Source organism: Nanorana parkeri, unplaced genomic scaffold (assembly GCF_000935625.1).
Source record: "Nanorana parkeri isolate BGI_ZX_2015 unplaced genomic scaffold, ASM93562v1 scaffold1389, whole genome shotgun sequence".
In the NCBI taxonomy this organism is placed as follows: Eukaryota; Metazoa; Chordata; class Amphibia; order Anura; family Dicroglossidae; genus Nanorana; species Nanorana parkeri.
Window position 1 is genome coordinate 168,113 of NW_017307657.1, and position 22,028 is coordinate 190,140.

General features: G+C 46.7%; 1 protein-coding gene across 1 annotated transcript in view; it reads right to left on the reverse strand.

The window, feature by feature from the left end:
• MYO7A (myosin VIIA) overlaps positions 1-22,028 on the reverse strand; it is a 111,334-nt gene that overhangs the window by 57,197 nt on the left and 32,109 nt on the right. Inside the window, exons 14-17 of the mRNA XM_018569759.1 lie at positions 20,661-20,767; positions 10,581-10,718; positions 2,425-2,583; positions 1,299-1,391 (exon numbers count right to left, since the gene is read on the reverse strand). Of these exons, the coding sequence (XP_018425261.1) occupies positions 1,299-1,391; positions 2,425-2,583; positions 10,581-10,718; positions 20,661-20,767 (497 nt within the window). The remainder of the gene's footprint in view (positions 1-1,298; positions 1,392-2,424; positions 2,584-10,580; positions 10,719-20,660; positions 20,768-22,028) is intronic.

Genomic DNA, 22,028 nt, shown 5'->3' on the forward strand with positions numbered 1-22,028 from the left:
AGGGAGACTTTACCTTGCTTAGGTGGCCCCCACAATCACCAGATCTCAATCCAATTGAGCATTTGTGGGACGAAGTTGAAAGAGCCATCAGGCAGTTGGTTCCACAACCATCAAATCTCACAGAACTGGACAGTGCTATTCATCAGGCATGGTGTCAGATTCCTCGCATCACCTTTCAACTTCTCGTGGAGTCAATGCCAAGAAGAATCGCCGCAGTATTGAAGGCAAAAGGTGGCCCAACGAACTACTGATGGGGTGGTCATAATAATCTGGCCACTCAGTGTATATATATATATGGCCTGTTCCTGAAGAAGTTAAACCAAGATGTACCAGCCTGCATAGATGGTACCCCCTCCCCCACACTCCGCTGCCATAGTTTTCGGGGTCCCCCACACCTCTGGGATACCCAAGACCTCGACTATTAGTGTCAGGATGGAGAGTGGCAGCTGATTGGAGAACGTCCATTCCCTGATCTACAGCACTTCCTGCTCACAGCTGTCACAAAAATGGCTGAAGTGTCGGTCACACGGGGCTCGGGCACAATGCTTGAGCACCATTGTTTTTTGCTATTGCACGGGCGCGTACAATTTTGACGCTTGACATGTTTGGTATCTGTTAACTCGATGTGACCCCATTTTATATATTTTACGAAAAAAAGGGTATTGAATTGTGTTTGTGTGCATTAAAATTAATTTAAGTGTTTTTTTTCCCCCTAAAAATATGGATTTGATAAATATTTGTGCAAATACCGTGTGACATAGGTAAATGCAGCTCCCATATTTTTAGTCTACAGGGTCTTTGCTTTTCAGAAAATATAACATTTTGGGGGGTTTTAAAGTAATTTTCTCTCTTCGAAAATTCAGTTTGTAATGTGTGTGTGCAAAAATAAAAAAAATTGCTCCGCCTCTGCGCTGCCCCCCCGGGCTGCTACAAGCAGTCCACTAAGCTCCGTGGTTGTGTGGAACATCCGATCCCCCTTTGCAGGCAGTGGTTCCTCCTGCTGGCTCGTACATCTTGTAGCGATACATAAGCTGGCGGAAGAAACCAAAGCCTGCAGCGGGGGGGGGAGCAGCAAAGATTCCGGGCCATCGGAGAGGAAAGTATATTCCGTCTTCTTTTACAGGAATGCTTTTATATACAAAGTAACACGTCACTGGGCAGAGCAATCAGCCATCATTGGTCTGGCTATAGATACAACGCTATTGGTGACTGCACGATGTATCCCGCCGTTACTCCCAGCATTTCCTTGTGTAATAAATCTGAATTGAAAGCAAAGCTTTCTCTAGAGGTTTATGTACCTTTAAGAAAATCTTCGTTTTTCCAATCTGCCAATCATCATCCTTGCCCAAAACACATTCGGCGATGCGCTGACACGTTCCACGCAAGTCTCCCTGGAAGAGAAAGGAAAATATAAGCAAGAAGCCCGGGATAAACGAGAGAGAACTCCACTCATAACTGTTACATGTATAGTATTGTATTGTATAGTACAAGGCCAGCTTTATTCTAATGGGTGTTGTACAACCAGATTGTATTGCATATGGCCAGCCTACACCTAATGGAGATTGTACAATCAGATTGTATTGCATATGGCCAGCCTACACCTAATGGAGATTGTACAATCAGATTGTATTGCATATGGCCAGCCTACACCTAATGGAGATTGTACAATCAGATTGTATTGCATATGGCCAGCCTACACCTAATGGAGATTATACAATCAGATTGTATTGCATGTGGGCAGCTTTAGGCTGGAGTTAAAGCTTTGTGAATTCAACCAAACTCAGGGCAGCCATCAGAAATTTTGGGGCCCCTTACACGGCTTTAGGCCGTGCCCCCACCGCGCCGCTGGACGCAGGGCTTAGTGACGCACTGGACGCAGGGCTTAGTGACGTGCTGGGCGCAGGGCTTAGTGATGCACTGGACACAGGACCCACCTGAGAGTGACCCTGCAGAGCCCACCATAGATGCTGCACAGCCCATCTGAGATTGTCTATGGTGGGCTCTGAAGGGGTCTCAGGTGGGCTGGTCAGGGCTGCATCCTTCCCTCCTTTCCTTCCTTCCTTCCTAGCTCCTCTTACCTGCACACATGGTCTCATCTGCCGCCGGACCAGCCAGAAGTGACGTCCCGTCACTAACTTGACGTCACTTCCGGCCAGTCCGACATCAGATGAGCAGTGTCGCTGATGGGGCCCTAGCTTGTCTCAAAGCCGCTGCAGCAGCAATGCTGGGGCCCTGCGCTGCTAGGGCCAGGCCTCCGCCTCATCGCCCTTCACCGTCGGCCGATAGTCATGTAAGGAACCCGGGCGGGCCCCCAGGCTGCCCAGGCCCCTTACATGAGTATCAGACGTACCCACCTGATCGCTGCCCTGACCAAACTTGATTATAATTTACAGCAAGCTGCTTATTCTGCCATATACACAGCACCTGTTTGTAAGCCGGCTTCACTCCTGGCATTAACACCCGATATCGGTCCACAAACTCCACGAAGGTGTAGCGTATGGGGTACCCGGCCCTGCGGATCCGGATGGTCTCCATCATTCCAGAGTACCGAAGCTGACGGACGCACAGCTCTCTGTCAAACAGCTGTCAAGGAGGAAAAGGGAAATCATTACACAACAAAATGATCCTAAACCTGCTAATTGGACAGAGAAGGAGAAGCAGAAGAGTAATTAGGTCATCTCTCTACTCACTTACATCAAGTCCAGTGGCCTTGACTTATTTTTCACAGATTTACCATGACCTGGATGAATGAAAACCTTCACAGACATCTCTCTACTTACTCTGCTTTCTCCTCCTATCAGCATTTCCTTATTAGCACATTTGCATGCAGCACACCTAATTGGCCCCCATCCCTGCCCCTCCCAGTCTGAGCTCTGCTGTACATGTAGACGGAAGGAAAACCCTGTGTAGTATGAGTTGCCTTACACGGTGCTGTGGACTCCCTGTGTGCTGATTTGGCACAGCCCTGTCACATGGAGTTAGTCACATGCTCCTCCATACCTGGTAGTATTGGGTTCTTTCTTTGAGCAGCGTCAGGTTTGGAGTGGGAAGGTGGGTGGGCTGGGTTTAAACGGCCTCTTTAAAGGCCAGGGTGAGCAACTGTGCCCCCCCCCCCCCAAGCTGTGCTTTAACTACAAATCCCATCATGCCTCTGGGAGTCATGCCTGTGGCTGTCAGTCTTGCAATGCTTCATGGGACTTGTTGTCCCAAAACAGCTGGAGGGCCATAGTTGCCCACCGCTGCTTTGAGGCTACCCAGTCCACAAGGCCGGAGGGGGTAGAGTTTCATCATTGGTAAATATATACCGATCCTTCACTGTACTGAGCAAACACGGAGTGATCGGTACTGGTCACTTGGTGTTTGTAACTAACTGAGGACATAGTGATGACTATGCCCCCAATTATGAATGAACAGGAAGTGATATAAATCACTTCCTGTTCATTTATGAATGGGGACATAGTAAATATTTACTATCTGCTCACTTTATAAATGAACAGGAAGCAGCTCAGCACAGAGGCTTCCTCTCCATTCATGACTGGGTTGATAGTAATGTACTATCTCCAGCTTGTGAATGAACAGGAAGCCTCTGTACTGAGAGCTTCCTGTTCATGGAGTGCTGGGGCTACAGAAAAAGAGGACACACAATCTGCATGGAGGTTTGTATGCTCTCTGCCCCTTTATTTATAAAAGGTGGTGGCACCTATAGATGGCACTGAGGAGTATAGGAAAGAGTTATAAATGGGCCCCTTAAAGTTTGGTGTTGTTCCTGATGTTATAACAGTTTACATGGAACTGTAGTACATACAACACAAGGAATATACCTGCAGTCCCCTGTACGTATATTCTGTCCCCTATGGCAATCAGGATTAAAAGGCCAAGGCCAGGGTAAAGGCAGAGAATATATACACTGTTTTACATGACAAAGGATTTGCACTTCTGTTCAGCCAGGTTTGTGGTCCAGACATCCCTGCCAGACAGCACAACCAGATCAATGGCGTCACATGTTTTAATTTTTAAGTTACACAATAGATCTAGTCAAGCACCCAGCCCTAGCAAGCTGATTGGATAACAAAGAAGCAATCGTACACGGCTGAGAACATCCATGTGTGCTCCCCACTGTGAAAAGGTTCATGGGGGGGGGGGGGAATTTATCGTAACAATTGCGAGTGTTTGAACATAGAGTCGCATGGGATATATTTGCGCCAGATTTATGATGCGAGTGTAATGTTGTTCATAAATGAGAATAAATAGACTCCAGGAAAGAAGACTCGCAATGAAGCTCAAGAGCCCATTCACCCCAGGGCGGTTGCGGTTCAGCGCGGTCACCGAGCTGATCTCAAAAGGGAGGTAAAGGGAGTTTTTAATTGCGTTTCAGTGCTAAAACGCAATTAAAAACGTCCAAAACCACGCTGATCAGCACGGTTCCATTGAAAGCTGTATGGAAACCGCTATGATCAGCGCGGCAAAAATAGTGCAGGGAGCAGTTCGGGCGGGGGAGGGTTCGGATCATGTGGAGGCATGAACGGTCCCCGTAGCGATGTATGAGATCGTTCATGTCGGCGAATCCGTGCGGCCGGACTGCCCCGGTGTGAACGGGGTCTAACTGTGGCTTCCTGAAGAAGTGGTCATGGGGACTTCTTAAGTTGCGATTGATGTGTTAGGCGATGCTCCAGTTTCAGACAGCCGCAGTACAAGCGCAGATGTAAACAGTTGTGAACTATCGCAAAACAGACGCAAAACATGCGCAATCAGAAAAATAGTGCAAGCTCAGGCCAAAAACGGGTGCACATGGTAAAAGGAGCGGCTAAACAGATTTGCACATAAAAAAAAAAAAGATTTGAAGCCCTATTCACTCCAGGGCGGAAGCGTTTCAGTACGGTTTCCGCTCGATTTTTGAAAGGGCGTCCCAAAACGCGCGTTTCTATTAAAATCTATATGAAAAATACGCTGATCAGCGTGAAAAAAGTAGCTCAGGGAGCGTTTTGGGCGGTGCGAATCGTGTGGAGCCACGTAAGAATGGGATTGTTCCTGTCGGCGGTTCACCGCGGACAAATCCGCCCCGACCGAACCGCCCTGGTGTGAACGGGGGCCTAAGAGGCTAAACTGTTGCAATTGCTTTGATAAATCCCCCCCTAAGTACTTATGGTGGAGAATGCATCAAAATACAAAGGGGGGAGTTGATCAAAACTGAAGCAGACAGATTCTGGAGCGGTTGCCCATAGTAACCAATCAGATTCTCTTGAGTTTGTTCAGTTAAGGTTTGAAAGTAAAAGATATAAGCGTTAATGATTGCCATGGAATAAAAAAGGGGAAGCGTGTTTCCGGGGCCCAAAATCACGCTCCTCCATCAGGGCTTCAAGATAAGAGGCAATGTATATGGGTGAACTGTTAATGGTATTTTACCCAGTATAGCATCAGTCACATGACTCGTCAGCAGTTCTATCCAATACAAAATAAACCGTTTTGCCTGGAGTCATAGTTACATAGTTACATAGTATTTGAGGTTGAATAAAGACATTAGTCCATCAAGTCCAACCTATTAGGATCTCATTCTAGGAGTACCCGTACCCCTGTATATTACGGTCCCTTAAGAAATCGTCCAAAAGTTTCTTGAACAATTCCACATTATTTGCTGAAATCACCGCCTGTGGCAGTGAGTTCCAGACCCTAACTGATCTTACTGTGAAGAACCCCCTTCGCCCCTTGTGCTGGAATTTTTTTTCCACCAATTTTAGGTGATGGCCTCTAGTTTTTGTAACGGAGTTAATTTTAAACAGTTTATCGCTAATGTTGCTACCACCATTAAACATTTTGTACATGGAAACCGAAGGGCTGCTGTACAGCTATTCACTATAGCCCATACAGCTGCCAAAGGCGGCAAAGCGGCTCAGCCGAGCCAAAGGCATATGCTTCCGGGTCGACTGAGAAGAAGTGACAGTCGAAGCGGGGCAAACAACCTGCCAAAGGCCAGCCGTTCGCCCCGCAAATGACAGGGGGGGCGGAGCAAGTGGTGATGTCACAGCTGGCTCTGCCCAGTTGCAATGACGGATCAGCGTCCCCAAATGACCTGGAGACACTGATCTGTCCTTAAACAATAACAACTCCGCCCAGTTGTTATTCATTGGCCGGGATCTGCTAGAAGACTCTAGAAGACTCTAGCAGGTGCCGGCCGATAGGAAAAAGTTGGGCGGAGCTAGCTCCGCCCAATTGTTTCTTTTTCTTTTTAAAAAAATCTTTATTTATTTTTAAATTTTACAATTTATTTACATTTTAAAAATATATTTTCAACCTTTTAAAAAAAAACTCTTTTCATTGATTTTCTATTCTGTTCGGTACCACGGAGATACCGAGCAGAATAGCCGAGCCGAATGCCGTTCGGCGGCATTCGGCTATTCACTCACTGCTGTTCGGACCCTATGAGAATACGGGCGAATGGCAGCGAGAGAGCTGCCGGAGCTTCGGCTCAGCTGATCCAGATGTTGGATCAGCTGAGTTGAAGTCCTTCTGCACTTCGGCTCACCCGAACATGCAGAGCATGTTTGGCTGACCGAAGTGCAGCCGAAGGCAGTCGATGTACGGCTGATTTCAGCCGATGTATGACTGAAATTAGCCGTACTGAGCCGGAGTGAATAGCCGAATATTGTTCGGCTCACTTCACTTCGGCTGAGTTATTCACTTGGCTGCTTTCAGCACCTTTGTGAATAACCCCCTTAGATTTTCCAAAACTGTGCAACATGAGGACAAACCTAAACAATCCATTCAACTTCAAATCCGGCAGGCCCTTGCTCTACATATTTGACAGATCTTAGGCACTCTAAGTACATGCAGATTGTATAGTGTATGGCCAGCTTAAGGTTAATATAATCTTTTCAACTGAACGAAAATGAATTGGCCTAAAAACTGTAATATAACATTATGATGACATGACTAAAAATATAAATCAAAAGTATTATCATTGCTTAGAAAAATATAAATAGATTAATCAGAAAGTAGATACATTATATAATGTTACAAAATTGGATTATGCATTAAAATGTATCATCTCCTTATTTCAATGGAGACCCGGGGTAGTCAGTAGAAGACCTGGGGCACTCAGTAGAAGATCTGGGCATTCACTAGAGGACCTGGGGCTCTCAGTAGAATATCCAGTGTATTCAGTAGAAAACCTGGGGCACTGAGTAGAGGACCTGGGGCTCTCAGTAGAATATCCAGTGTATTCAGTAGAAAACCTGGGGCACTGAGTAGAGGACCTGGGGCTCTCAGTAGAATATCCAGTGTATTCAGTAGAAAACCTGGGGCACTGAGTAGAGGACCTGGGGCTCTCAGTAGAATATCCAGTGTATTCAGTAGAAAACCTGGGGCACTGAGTAGAGGACCTGGGGCTCTCAGTAGAATATCCAGTGTATTCAGTAGAAAACCTGGGGCACTGAGTAGAGGACCTGGGGCTCTCAGTAGAATATCCAGTGTATTCAATAGAAAACCTGGGGCACTCAGTAGAGGACCTGGGGCACTCAGTAGAAGATCCAGGGCAGTCAGTAGAAGATCCTGGGGCACTCAGTAGAAGATCCAGGGCAGTCAGTAGAAGATCCTGGGGCACTCAGTAGAAGATCCAGGGCAGTCAGTAGAAGATCCTGGGGCACTCAGTAGAAGATCCAGGGCAGTCAGTAGAAGATCCTGGGGCACTCAGTAGAAGATCCAGGGCAGTCAGTAGAAGATCCTGGGGCACTCAGTAGAAGATCCAGGGCAGTCAGTAGAAGATCCTGGGGCACTCAGTAGAAGATCCAGGGCAGTCAGTAGAAGATCCTGGGGCACTCAGTAGAAGATCCAGGGCAGTCAGTAGAAGATCCTGGGGCACTCAGTAGAAGATCCAGGGCAGTCAGTAGAAGATCCTGGGGCACTCAGTAGAAGATCCAGGGCAGTCAGTAGAAGATCCTGGGGCACTCAGTAGAAGATCCAGGGCAGTCAGTAGAAAACCTGGGGCACTGAGTAGAGGACCTGGGGCTCTCAGTAGAATATCCAGTGTATTCAGTAGAAAACCTGGGGCCCTCAGTAGAGGACCTGGGGCACTCAGTAGAAGATCCTGGGGCACTCAGTAGAAGATCCAGGGCAGTCAGTAGAAGATCCTGGGGCACTCAGTAAAATACCCGGGGCATGCAGTAGAAGATCCACAGCTCTCAGGAGAATATTCAGTGTACTCAGTAGAAGACCTGGGCCACTCAGTATATGATGGGCAGGACACTGGCCAGAGCACTCCGGGTTACTAAGAGCTAGCCGGGGAGATTCAGACCCCCCCCCTACCCTCCAAGACCAGCCTCAGGTGGCAAAAAGGCTAGGGACAGCACTGCTTGTAAGGGAAAAGAATGAGGAGATATTAATGAGAGAGAAATAGGAGTCACAGTAGGTGATACTGGAATATTGAGGAGAAACGGCAAAGCCACGTAGGTTCTACAAAGTGACAAAAATTGAATCAAAATATGGTCCCTGGAATTCGTAAAGAGTTTTAAAAACATTTTGTTAGAAGTCTGCCTCCCGTCTCTGCAACAAATGGCGCAACTTGTGACAGATTGTTGGCAAGGTATATTTGAATTTGCATGATTTGTCTGGGACACAATACTTATGTACGACCCAATTTACTCCCATATGGAAGAGATCTTATTTACCTCTACTTTTCTTATCACTGATATGGTAGTATTTCTTTATTCCTAGTTTTTCACAGCCCTAGCACCAGAATGTAAAAGTGTCACACATAAGAACTACCTGGATTTGTTGCAAGCGTTGGAAGTAGCAAGAAAACTGTCAAACAGCTTAATGAATTTGGTGCAGGTCTTTCTAATACAACAGTAACTCAACAAACGTGCTACAAATGCTTTATTAAATCATCCCCCAGTAACTCTTCCTAAATACAGGTGATGTTCTACACACAACAAAATAAAATCTCACAAATAAGATATTACTGGGAAAAGATTTTTATGCAATAACACACAAATGTTAGGTTTTAGATGAACTCTGATGAGGTAGACATTCAAATTAGTAATGTATGATAAAAATTCATTACCCCAGATAAGAATGATATGAAACCCCCAAATACAGAGTGATGATTATGTATAGGCATAAAAACCTTAGTTGACAAAAAAAACCTTAAATTTTATAGAGATGTATGTTTTTTGGTGCTAAAACCGTTTTATTTTCCTCTTTTGGGGAACAGATATTTATTGTCGTCTGAGTCACCATTGGGGAAATTCATTCTAGTGACCCCCATACACTGGGGGACAATGAGAAGTATGTTCCTTGCAATGGTGGCCAGTGGAAAGAATGCTTCTTTCAATGGTGGTCAGTGGGAAGAATGCTTCTTACAATGGTGGCCAGTGGGAAGAATGTGCCTTGCAATAGTGGCCAGTGGGAAGAATGCTCTTTACACTGGTGGTCAGTGGGTAGAATGTCCCATAAATTGGTGGCCAGTGTAGTGGGAAAAACACTCCTTACATTGGTGGCTAGCGGGAAGAATGTCCCTTACATTGATAGCCAGCAGGAAGAATGATCTAAACACTGGTGGCCAGTGGGAAGAATGCTCCTTATATTGCTGGTCAGTAGGAAGTATGCTCCTTACATTGATGGTCAGTGGAAGGAATTTTCCTGCCATTGGTGGTCAGTGGAATTAAGGCTTCTAACATTGGTGGTCAGTGGGTAGAATGTCCCATAAATTGGTGGCCAGTGCAGTGGGAAGAACACTTCTTACATTGGTGGCTAGTGGGAAGAATGTCCCTTACATTGATAGCCAGCAGGAAGAATGCTCCTTACACTGGTGGCCAGTGGGAAGAATGTTCCTTATATTGCTGGTCAGTAGGAAGTATGCTCCTTACATTGATGGTCAGTGGAAAGAATTTTCCTGCCATTGGTGGTCAGTGGAATGAAGGCTTCTAACATTGGTAATCAGTGAGAAGAATGTCCCATAAATTGGTGGCCAGTGCAGTGGGAAGAACACTTCTTGGTGGCTAGCGGGAAGAATGTCCCTTACATTAATAGCCATCAGGAAGAAAAGAATGCTCCTTACATTGATGGTCAGTGGAAAGAATTTTCCTGACATTGGTGGTCAGTGGGAAGAATGCCCCCCCCCCCACACACTTTACAGACAGCTAACATGATCATTGTTGTCAGTGGATAGTTACTTGGCAAAAGAAGAACAAGGCAAGACAAGAGAAGAAGAGAACCAGAGGAGATGTTCCACTGGTTCCATACCACTGGCTCTGTTATGTGGCATTAGAGACAGAACCATACAGACCATTTGGCAGTTTAATCCACCATCTAATCAAGGAACCCTCAACACCCTCTGGATGAACCCTGATTGAGAAAGGCTGGTGTTGAGGATATATCACTGGTCAACTACGCTTAACGCTTCCACTAAAGGTACAAAGAAAAATGTCCTGGAAAAGATTTCATGACATTCTGAGAAAGTTCAGGAAACTGCTACAGATATGAAGACGAGAGTTTGATAGATCTTCAATGTGAGTGTGCGATGCTACACTTTTAAAACTCCATAAAGTGACCCCTGAAGACCACCCCACCGAAGGCACCGAACTTACCATGGGCTTCTTGTACTCGTTGGGCTTTATGCATCGTACGAAGAAAGGCTGACACACGCTCAGGGTTCTCATCAGCAGCTCCAATGAACGTTTGAACTGGCTGCTCAGGGTGGGCGAGCGCTTCCTGGTCTCAGCCCCCTGAAAGAAAAAAAAAACAGATATTGGAATTAGAAGCAAACAAATTAGAGTCAGGAAATGAAAGATGATAAGAGTGAGAGAGCCTCTTCCTCCCTCCTGTGTCACTGAGAGGGAAACATGGATGGAGGGAGGCAGAGGAGCTGAACTACACTAATGATTTAACCCTTTGACTGCTGCTATCACAACCGAGGGAGTGCAGGGGTTTAGACTTCTTGCACTGAATTTTTTGTTTTCCATCTGCTATGACACCTGGTGGGGTGCAGATGTGCTGAACTTTAATATTAAATTTAACCCCGACACTTTTGCTTTTCCAGGAGACAGTGATAGAGAGATATAGAGATGTCCTACTACTCTACTGCCACTATAACTGCAAGAAAGGCACAAAGATCCTTGGCCAGTATTAGGGATGCCGCTTGTCCGGGATTCACCCAGACATCCTGGGTTTTGAGTCCTGTATGTGCTGTGTTCAGGTTTCAGGCCAGCTGAAAGCCGGACACAAGATGTCAGATGGACAAGGGCAACCAAGGGGTCCTGGTGTTCCAACTCGAGTGCATGGAGGAGGCACAGGATACAGAGGATGCTGGAACTCAGGGAGCAAGGAGGTATCTGAAACACAAGGAGCAAGGAGATGTCTGAAACACAGGGTGCAGATAGGTTTTGAAGGGCACGGGGGTTCTGCTTCAGGCAGATGTGTTGCTCACAGTCTCTGCTCACTCTCTATCCTGGCTGTCTCACCTCTCTCTTTCCCGGCTGTCTCTTCTCTCTCCTTCTCGGCTGTCTATCCTCATTATCTCTCCTGGCTGTCTCTCCTCTTTTTTCCCCAGATTGTTCTCCTCTCCCTTTCCCGGCTGTCTCTCCTCTCTCCTGGCTGTCTCTCTTCCCTGGCTGTCTACTCTCTCCCTCTCTTTGTTGTCTCTCCTCATTCTCTCTCCTGTCTGTCTCTCCTCGCTCTCCCCTGGCTGTCTCTCCTCACTCTCCCCTGGCTGTCTCTCCTCACTCTCCCCTGGCTATCTCTCCTCACTCTCCCCTGGCTGTCTCTCCTCACTTTCCCCTGACTGTCTCTCCTCTCTTCTCACTCTCTCCTGGCTGTCTCTCCTCACTCTCCCCTGGCTGTCTCTCCTCTCTCCTGGTTCTCTCTTCTCACTCTCTCCTGGCTGTCTCTCCTCACTCTCTCTCTTGGCTGTCTCTCTCCTCTCTCTCCTGGCTGTCTCTCCTCGCTCTCTCTCTTGGCTGTCTCTCTCCTGACTGTCTCTCCTCGCTCTCTCTCTCCTGGCTGTCTCTCCTTATTCCCTCTCCTGGCTGTCCCTCCTCTCTCTCTCTCCTTTATATTCTCCAATACAAATTGCCCTGTGGCGCTAGAGTGTTCGGGTTTTGCTTAAAGAAAAGGTGGCAACCCCAGCCAGTATAAAGAATGAAACTGAACTCTAGGCAAACCACAGATAAATGCAGAGCATGAATACTGTGTGTACTGAACTGCTTAACCTGCCAAATGATTTGCACTGCTGTCCATCCAGACCAGCAACACATGGTAATGCACTACCATGTACTGCGGTGTGATGTATTGCCAAAGGTGGTGCTTGTCTGTTTTTTGTGCCTTGCCAACCTATTAATTTGAATAGACTACCTTAACGCAATGCACATGGATGCCAAAGTCTAAATGGGCTCTAATGGTTAATGTCATTTTTTTTGTGTGCTTTAAAAATAATAATAAATAAATGTAACTGGATCTGTGGTACTGTCCTATCCACTGAAATCTGTGTGGTGTGTTCTTATATACATAGTTACATAGTTAGTCAGGTTGAAAAAAGACACAAGTCCATTAAATTCATTAAGTTAAAGGAGAAGTATGAGGTGAGTGCTTTTCACTCACCTCATAGTTCTAGCCGACCCGTGACAATAAAACTGTCACAGGTCGGCTCAGTAGATCTGGAGGTGAGCGAACACATACCGGCAACTATAGAGATAAGAGAAAAAAAGAAAGTGTTTATTGGAAAGGCCTTATGGATAGAAATAATTGATGTTACCATTGGCATTGAGATCTTTATTATTTTCTCTAAGTGTATCATGTCACTTAAGTTATATACAGAAGCTACATTATGGCTCCTTAGCTGTCATGATGGAACCCTTGTATTTGGTCAGCAGTTACACAGTTACAATCATGTCCTCAGAAGCACTGACTGACGGCACTGAGAAATATGAAAGAGATGATGCACAATAACAATTCTCAGAGCGGAAAAAGGAAATAACAAAGACAATGGGCCTTGTTCTGTCAGGACTTTCACTATTGCCAGCAATGAGCGGTTAATACATAAATGATCTGAAGAGCACCAGATCCTCACGCTCATGCAATAACATCTGCGCAGGACTGCGGTTTGCTAAATTATGTCCAATATTATTTTGCAAATCACCTGCAGATGAGATCTCTGTACCGAGTTCCTGGCTCTACACACCTGCTGTGTCCATTACAAGAGTTTCCACTAGGGATGTACCGATACCAGTTTTCCGGTAACGAGTACCGATATTTTTTTCCGGTACTCGCCAATACCGAGTACTGGTGCATTGTGCCCCGATTATCAGGCTTCCTGATTGCCCGTAAAGTCGGTGTTCTAGCAAAAGAACACCGACTTCAGAGGCTGCCTGGCTTCCTGACCAATCAGGAAGCCAGGCAGTGAGTCATGAGGTGCCGTCCGGCTTCCTGATTGGTCAGGAAGCCAGGCTGCCTAGCAAAAAGTGAAGCCGGCTTCCTAACCAATCAGGAAGCCAGGCAGCACGTCATGACTCGCCTCCCGGCTTCTTGATAGGCTAGGAAGCCGGCTTCACTTGTTTCTAGGCAGTGTGGCTTTCTGACCAATCAGGAAGCCAGGATGCGAATAATGACATGCCTCTCAGCTTTCTGATTGGTTAGGAAGCCGGGCTGCCTACCAACAAGTGAAGCTGACTTCCTAGCCAATCAGGAAACCCGGGGGCACATCATGACCCGCCTCCCGGCTTACTGATTGGCTAGGAAGCCGGCTTCACTTGTTTCTAGACAGCGTGGCTTCCTGACCAATCAGGAAGCCGGGACACGAGTCATGACGTGCCACCCGGATCCTGATAGGTTAGGAAACCAGGCTGCTTTGTAATACATGACCCGGCTTCCTAGCCAATCAGAAAGCCAGGAGGCGGGTCATAACCCACCGCCTGCCTTTCTGATTGGAAAGGAAGCCTGCTCCATGCTCCCTTGGCACTGCGGTCAGAGGGAGATCTCCCTTTCACCGGAAGCTCCGGTATCAGAGGTAAGTATCTGAGCATTTGGGCGAGTACGGGTACTCACCCAAATACTCAGTATCGGCACCGATACTAGTATCGGTATCAGTACATCCCTAGTTTCCACCATTGCTGCTGGATTGTTATGTATCTTATACTAACACGAGATGCTGGAACATACAAAAGGTGGCTGAGAACATTTAAAGGGTAAAAAAACAAAAACTCTGCTGTACAGAGGATTGCATGAGACTGATACCAAGTCTTACACTGATTGCATTTAGAAATACACTTAAATTGTGTCTATGGTCAATAAATAAAAATAAATCTGTATTTTTACATTGAATTTCCACAAGTTCCATCTCACTCCTAATAACCAGATCCATCAAGAAGTTAATAAACTTTCTTATTGAAGGCCCATAGGATGGACTTTCTCACTGCACCGACACAATGCCACTTAGCCCTGTGAATATGCTTTTCCTCACAGACTAGAAGATACTGTATATTGTCCACACACCATTCTGCTTCGGAATATTATCTTCATTCGTATTCTTTTAGCATGACATGTGGATGCAACGTTTCTCACAGGACTCCTTTGTCAGGCAAAGTGTCTACTCTCACAGAGTCTGCCCTTCGAACTGCAGCCCAATGTCTGAACAATGTAACAGTGTCATTGCTTGCTGGAAGCAATGCATGATGGGATACGTAGTCTTGAGAAATGGAGATTACATCACATCAAGCAGCAGGGAAAGAGACACAAAGCACACTGGGAACCCAGGAAGTTGTTGGGAGTGATGGGCAGACGGAAGGCAGCGCTCACTACATAAAAGGGCATTTTTCAAGTAAGCTTTGATTGTATTATCAGAAACAACTCTAGTATGTATTAATAATACAATGCTAAGGAGAGGAGGTGCTGGGACTTTACAACTCCTTTAAATAAGAGCAGTAAGACCTCACTGAGGGAGTATCTAAGGCTGGGCACACACCTTACAACCATCGCAAGACTTTTGTCTTGCGATGGTTGTAAGGTACTTTAAAAAACGTACGATCTGCCTATCTTGCATAGGCAGATCGTACTTGCGATGATTGCAAGCCACGCCCCCTGAGGGACGGGCTTCCGATGACCGCAATGCCAAACGGGCAGTGTGCGCTTGCGCTAGTAGAGGTCGCACGACTTCCACACACCTTACGATAATCGTACGATCGCGGGATTTCATCTGTCTTAAGGTGTGTGGGGACCTTAAGACAGATGAGAAGCCAGGTGTGATTGAGCCCACAAGGTTTCAAATAAAACTACAATATAACTTTGTGGTGGACTGACCCTGTAACCCTTTTGCTGCCGATGACATATGCCATCCGTTTGCCTATCGCCTCCCCTCTGAATGCAGCCGGAAGTGACACTTATTGCATCACTTCCAGTTCCTCAGTTGTAATTCCGCAGCTAGAGAAGAAGCTATTCAAGCGCAATCTGCACTTTAATAGCTTCATTGCAATGGAAAGGTGGCATTAGGGGTATAATAGACCACTATTGTCCCCATAAAGAGAACCTGTAACCTCCAATGTTCTATCATATAGGGGGTTTGTGAGCCCCCCTATGTGATAGCAATGAAATAAAGTAAAAAAAAAACCTTGAAAAAATTAAGTGAAATATAATAAATCTAGAAGTACAAAAAAAAAATAAAGCTCCCGACCCCTGCGAATGCACGAGTAGTGATGTTAACATCTATCGGGCGGGCCTATGTATAAAAACGTAGATTGCGCTACACGTTAGGTATTACCACGTGCGCCAGAGTGAGAGCAATAATTCTAGGGCCAATATTCACAGATATCTCTAAATGAATGTGAACTGTACAGGCATTTAAAACGTTGCATAGGGCCAATTTGGGGTACCGTATTTCGTTGCCATTTCACGGACACACACAATTCTCAAGCTTGGCATGTTGGGTATCTATTTACTTGGCACAACCTCATCTTTCATGTTTTAGAAAAAAATGGGTAATATGTTGTGTTTTTCTGGCACTTAAATTTAACTGAAGTGTCATTCTTGTATTATATACTGTATATTCTGAAAGCAGAGACCCTGCAGAATAAAATGGCAGCAGTTGTAAGTTTTTACATCGCCTGATGTAGCACAGCTCTTTATCACACCCAAAATTTTAGTAAAAAATACACTTAAGTTAATTTTAGTGCACAAAAACATAATGTAGTCAACATTTTTTAAAATATAAACGATGAGGTTATGACGAAAAAATAGATAAGCAACATGCCAAGGTTGAAAACTGCATGCGTTTTCGTGAAACAGCAACAAAATACAGTACCCCAAATTGTCATCCGTGAATATTGGCACTAGAATTATTTCTCTCACTCTGGCTCATGTGGCGATACCTAACATGTGTGGCTCAATCATCGTTTTCCTACATAGGCACACCCAACACATGTTTACAATAATATGCACATGCTCTTTGCGGCGGGAAACTTTAAATTGCTTTTATTTTTTTAAATTTAATTTATTTTTTAACTTAATTGCTATCACATAAAGGGGCTCCCAAGCCCCCTATGTGATAGCATACTAGTGGTGACAGGTGCTCTTTCAGATGAAATTAGGGACCCCCGGTGTCACCCGTTTCCACTCCAAAGAAGCTATTGGAGCGCAGATCGTGTTCCAGTAGCTACTTCCCTGGCTTCTACAGCTGGGGAATGACAGCTGAGGGACCTGAAGTGATGCAATCATCATTGCTCCCGGTTCCATTCAGCAGGGAGGACATCAGCAAAAGGATGGTCACTGCTCTCCTAACCACTTCCCGCTGACATCCATGATGCTGGTTCCAGGCCCCCAGGAGGGGCAGCAGAGCCCAGGAAGCAAGATGGGGGTGTCGGGGGGGGGGAGCGCACTACATTGCCGCACAAGCCATTTTGTAATTTAATGTTATTAAAGATGACAGCAGGAGGGGGCGTGGCGGTCCTTTGAAGTGAATGGCCCCGTAGCCACGCCCTCCGGCTGCAATGCAATCAGCCGCAAGGGATCGCAAGGCACATTATGACTGCTGTCCGGTCCCATAGTGCTTGCAGCATTTTGGCCCGGACTGGACCGCAGGCATAATGTTCCTTGCGATTCTGTGCGGCCGATCGCATTGCAGCCGGAGGGCATGGCTACAGTCATATTCACTTCAATGGACCGCCATGCTCCCTCCTGCCCCACAACATAGTGAGCCGGCCGCAATGCGATGCAGTGCGTTCTGGCCAGAACGCACTGCATCCAGGGCCGGATTCCCCACAAGGCCAACCAAGGCCCGGCCTTGGGGCAGCAGGGATTAGAGGGGCAGCAGGGGTGTGGAATTCCTATCTCCCAACGCCCGGGACATGCAGTTCCGGGCGCCGGGCGGGTGGTTGTTTTCTACATGTAGCCCTGCTTTGGGCAAGCAAAGCTAAATGTACAGCGAGGAAGCCGGGATCACTTGTATGCAGCCTGCAGGCCATTCTCCATTGAAGGGTTGGCGGGTAGGGGAGCGTATTGAGGAACCTGGCCTTGGGGCAGCAGAGGGAGTAAATCCGGCCCTGACTGCATCTGGTGTGAACGAGCCCTAAGGGTTATTCACTACTAGGGATGCAAGGGATACAAACACTGCACCTTTCCTCATTACAACACAGGAAGTCCCCCAGCTGGTTATAATGAACCCAGACCCTCCCACTCAGGGATCAGTTTGGAAAGGACATGCTGCAACAAACAGATTTTTCTTCAGAATAGAAACAGATAGAAAACTGCAACAAAGTTTGTTAAAATCCTTGTAATGTGCACAGATCACCCAGAGATTGATTTTCTCTCAACAAGAGTGGAATTACTCTGTAACAATAGGGCTCGCTGGGGCTATCTAATGGGCTCTCTAGGTTTTTACACTCCCTCTTATCACAATGTATTATTTAACAATAGGGTTCTGCAGTCACCCTGGTGCTGTACATGTGATCAGCTATGACTCCAGCCATTTGAGGGCTTGAGAGCTGAAATAAGCACAGTGGCAACTCCTTAGTTGGCATGCCTTAAAAGTAATTGTTTTAGGAGACATTAAATTGGTGGGTAAAGATCTGCTTTGAGATCTGTGTTCAACACTCCCAACCTGGAGCTAGGGGTGTTTTAAAGGCTTCAACGAAGTCAGTTGCCAGCCAGCGAGTAGAGTCAGTTGCCAGCCAGCGAGTAGAGTCAGTTGCCAGCCAGCGAGTAGAGTCAGTTGCCAGCGAGTAGAAGCCTGGCACTGGATGGATAATTTTCTTGTCTAGCAGGTTCTGTAGATTGAGCCAGTAGATGGCAGCAGGGTCCTATGTCTGAGGATCTGGTGCCTTACAATAGACATAACATAGGAGGAAGCAGATAGGAGATCATAAACCTTGAATTTACCTTGGCAGGAGGGGTAGACGGTGGGCCAAAAGCACTGCTGGCATAGCCACAGAGAAACTACAGGACATAGCGCAGCGGAGGAGGCAGGAGAAGAAAGACAGTCATCAGTAAGAAGATTAGCAGCACAGATGATACAAGGTGAAGCATCACTTGGTCAGGGCTCCCAGGATACTAATTACTGAACCGTGTTATATAATCATTGGATTAGTGTTATGTAATCACATCGTAACATTCTGAGGTCTATAAAAGACATTTAAAGGGATCTAAACTTTCCAGGAGAACCTTGCCCAATATCAAAGTGCAGCATACATACAGTAAATGTCATCCATTGTCCTCCAAAGCATTCCTCTTTCCAAATTTTCACCATGATGTATATTTGTGCATGCTCAATGTGTTTGTCATTCTTGGCATCCTTGCGGTGTCAAGGTCTGCAGAGCTCCTTGCCAACATGACGTCAACCTCTAGCTCCAGGCCTCCAGCATAGACATCCATGATACTTCTCCTTCCAGCAAACCCCATGTTTTTATGCCCATCAGTCAGTTGTGGGTTGAATATGGAATGGAAGATGTAGGGACTAGGACACATCCAAGATGGCACTGGCTTCCATGGTAGTGAAGCTAGTGTTGGCCCAACAGCATTGCACAGTAAGCATCGATATATTGTTGTATTCACAATTTCTTAACCATCTGGAGAACGTTTAGAAGACCTGAAATCACTCATGGTAGGCCTTAGTGATTTCCGGTGTTTTTCTAAGCGTTTTTGAGCATTTCTACATACATATACAGTATTAGGGATGCACCGATACCGTTTTTTGGTATTGAGTACGAGTACTGATATTTTTTTTGGTACTCGCCAATACCAAGTACCGGTGCATTGTGCCCCGAATATCAGGAAGTTAGACGGCGGATTATGACCTGTCACCTGGCTTCTTGATGGCCTGTGAAGCCGGTGTTCTAGCAAAAGAACACCGGCTTCAGAGGCTGCCTGGGTTCCTGACCAATCAGGTAGCTGGGCGGCACGTCATGACATGCCTTCTGGCTTCCTGATTGGCTAGGAAGCCTGCTTCACTTGTTTCTAGGCAGCGTGGCTTCCTGACCAATTAGGAAGCCGGGACACGAGCCATGGCATGCCACCCGGCTTCCTGATTGGTTAGGAAGCCAAGCTGCTTAGCAACACGTGAAGCTGGCTTCCAAGCCAATCAGGAAGTCGGGCGGCATGTCATGACTCGCCTCGCGGCTTCCTGGTTGGCCAGGAAGCTGGCTTCACTTGTTGCTAGGCAGCCTGGCTTTCTGACCAATCAAGAGGCGGGTCATTGCGTGCTGCCCGGCTTCCTGATTGGTTAGGAAGCCAGGCTGCTTAGCAACATGTGAATCCGGCTTCCTAGGCAAGTAGGAAGCCGGGAGGCGGGTCATAACCCACTGCCTGGTTTCCTGATTGGAAAGGATACCGACTCCATGCTCCCTCGGCACTGCACGCCAGAGGGAGAGCTCTCTCTGACCAGAAGTTTCGGTATCAGAGGTAAGTATCGGAGCATCACCCAAATACTTGGTATCTGCACCGATACCGATAGCAGTGTCGGTGCATTCCTAGCATATATGCTAATTTTGTAAGCGTTTTGCAGGCATTCAGCTTCAGGCATTTTTCTATTTGGCAGTAGCATCTATGACATCATGCAAAAAATGCTGAAAAACGCTTGTGACGCCCATTTTAAGGCTTTCCATTGAAGTCTATGGGGACAATTCAACATTCAAGGCTGCCTGAAAGCTCATGTACTATTTCAAGCAAGAGGCATTTTGCTGGGAGGTGACAGTAGCAAGCTCAGGTGTAAACAAGGGCCATAGAAAACAATGGAATTCCTCGTGTTGTGCTACGAGCTACAAAACGCAGAGGTTTGAACACGGCCTTACAGTAATCAAGGGGGGTTGAAGTCTTCACTCATGAGCTATGAACTACTTCAGCAGGGTAGGTTGCAACTTCTGCTTTACCTCCTAAAGTGCCCAAGGCAGCTGCCTCTTCTGCCTACTGCTTGGCCTGGCCCTGATCTCCATGCCCTAGCGCTGTCACACGGGAACTCACCATGGGGTATGCAATTACTGACAATGCTGTTTATTGCCAGTAACGCCCAATGGCATTTTAGGTACTGCAGCACTAAAGCGAGATTAAGGCACCAGAGTCTTCCTGGTAAAGGGTGGGAAGGTGGGACTGAGTATCCATTTTTAAGACAGGTTTGCTTTAAAGCCACAGTAACGGTTTGCACCAAACACCACTGACCATTGAACCCTGACACGCACACTGTTATCTGTACTTACCATGGCCACATCCGCCTGAAAGATCTGTTTGATGAATTTATTTTTAGAAGAGTGGACCAGCTGTATGATGTCACCATGGAGGGTGTCCCGATTCTTCTCCAGAAATCCTGCAGAGAGGAGGGTAAAATCAAGATATATAAGACAAAAGTTTTTGGGATAGAGAAGGGAAGGGTTAATTTGAGAAATGTTTATTTCACTTCCTGTCCCAGAGGCACAACAGGAAGTAAGAAGGAATTCATCCAAAGTAAAGAAATTCCCTCTCATACAGCTGTTGCTGGAAAAAGCGTCCCCACCGGAAGATTTCCCCTCTATTCCTTAAAAATTTGAAACAAGTGTTGTGAATAGACTGCTCGCAGTCTGCATGTTGGTGAATCTCAGCAAGCGTGACTTTCCCTGGTGCTTCCACCCATTGCAGTCAGCAGAATTTTCTTCACAGTAAGTAAGACCCACTAGCCTTAAAGCTGATCTCCGGCCTGGCACAGTTGTACCGGCTACTCTCCTGGACTGAAATCGCTTCCTCTGATATCACTGCACACTGCGAGCTCCTCACAATGTACATTAGAAGCTGCAGCAAGTCAGATAGATCCCACCTCAGTTCCTGCTGGGTCCCTCCTAAAGCTCATCTCTCTGCACAGGCTATATACAGCACAGTGATGATCACTAATACCAATATAATAAGTAGGGATGGACCGATACCGACACTAGTATCGGTGCCGATGCCGAGTATTTGGGCGAGTACTCGTACTCGCCCAAATGCTCCAGTGCCTAGCCCGATACTTCTGGTATCAGGAAGCCGGGCAGCGCATCATTACACGCTGCACGGCTTCCTGATTGGCCGGGTAGCCGGCTCCATGCTCTCACGTCACCTGTGACGTGAGAGCATGGAGCCGACTACCCGGCCAATCAGGAAGCTGGGCAGCGTGTAATGATGCACTGCCCGGCTTCCTGATTGGTCGGGAAGCTGGCCAATCAGGAAGCCGGGCTCCGTGTAATGACGCGACACCCGGCTTTCTGATTGGCAAGGGAGCCGGCTTCATGCTCCCTCCTCACCTTATGAGGGAGCATTGAGCCGACTTACCGGCCAATCAGGAAGCCTGATTGGCCAGAAAGCCAGCTCCATGCTTTCTTGTCACCCAGTGATGAGAAGCATGGGGACGGCTTCCGTGCTAATCAGGAAGCCGGGTGGCAAGTCAATACACATCGCCTGACTTCCTGAATGGGACTTCTGGCACTCGGTATTCAGTATCGGCGAGTACAGGAAAAAAATATCGGTACTCGTACTCGATACCGAAATACCGGTATTGGTGCATCCCTAATAATAAAGTTAATAACTTTCTTTGTAAACACATTAGATCAAATCCCATGAGG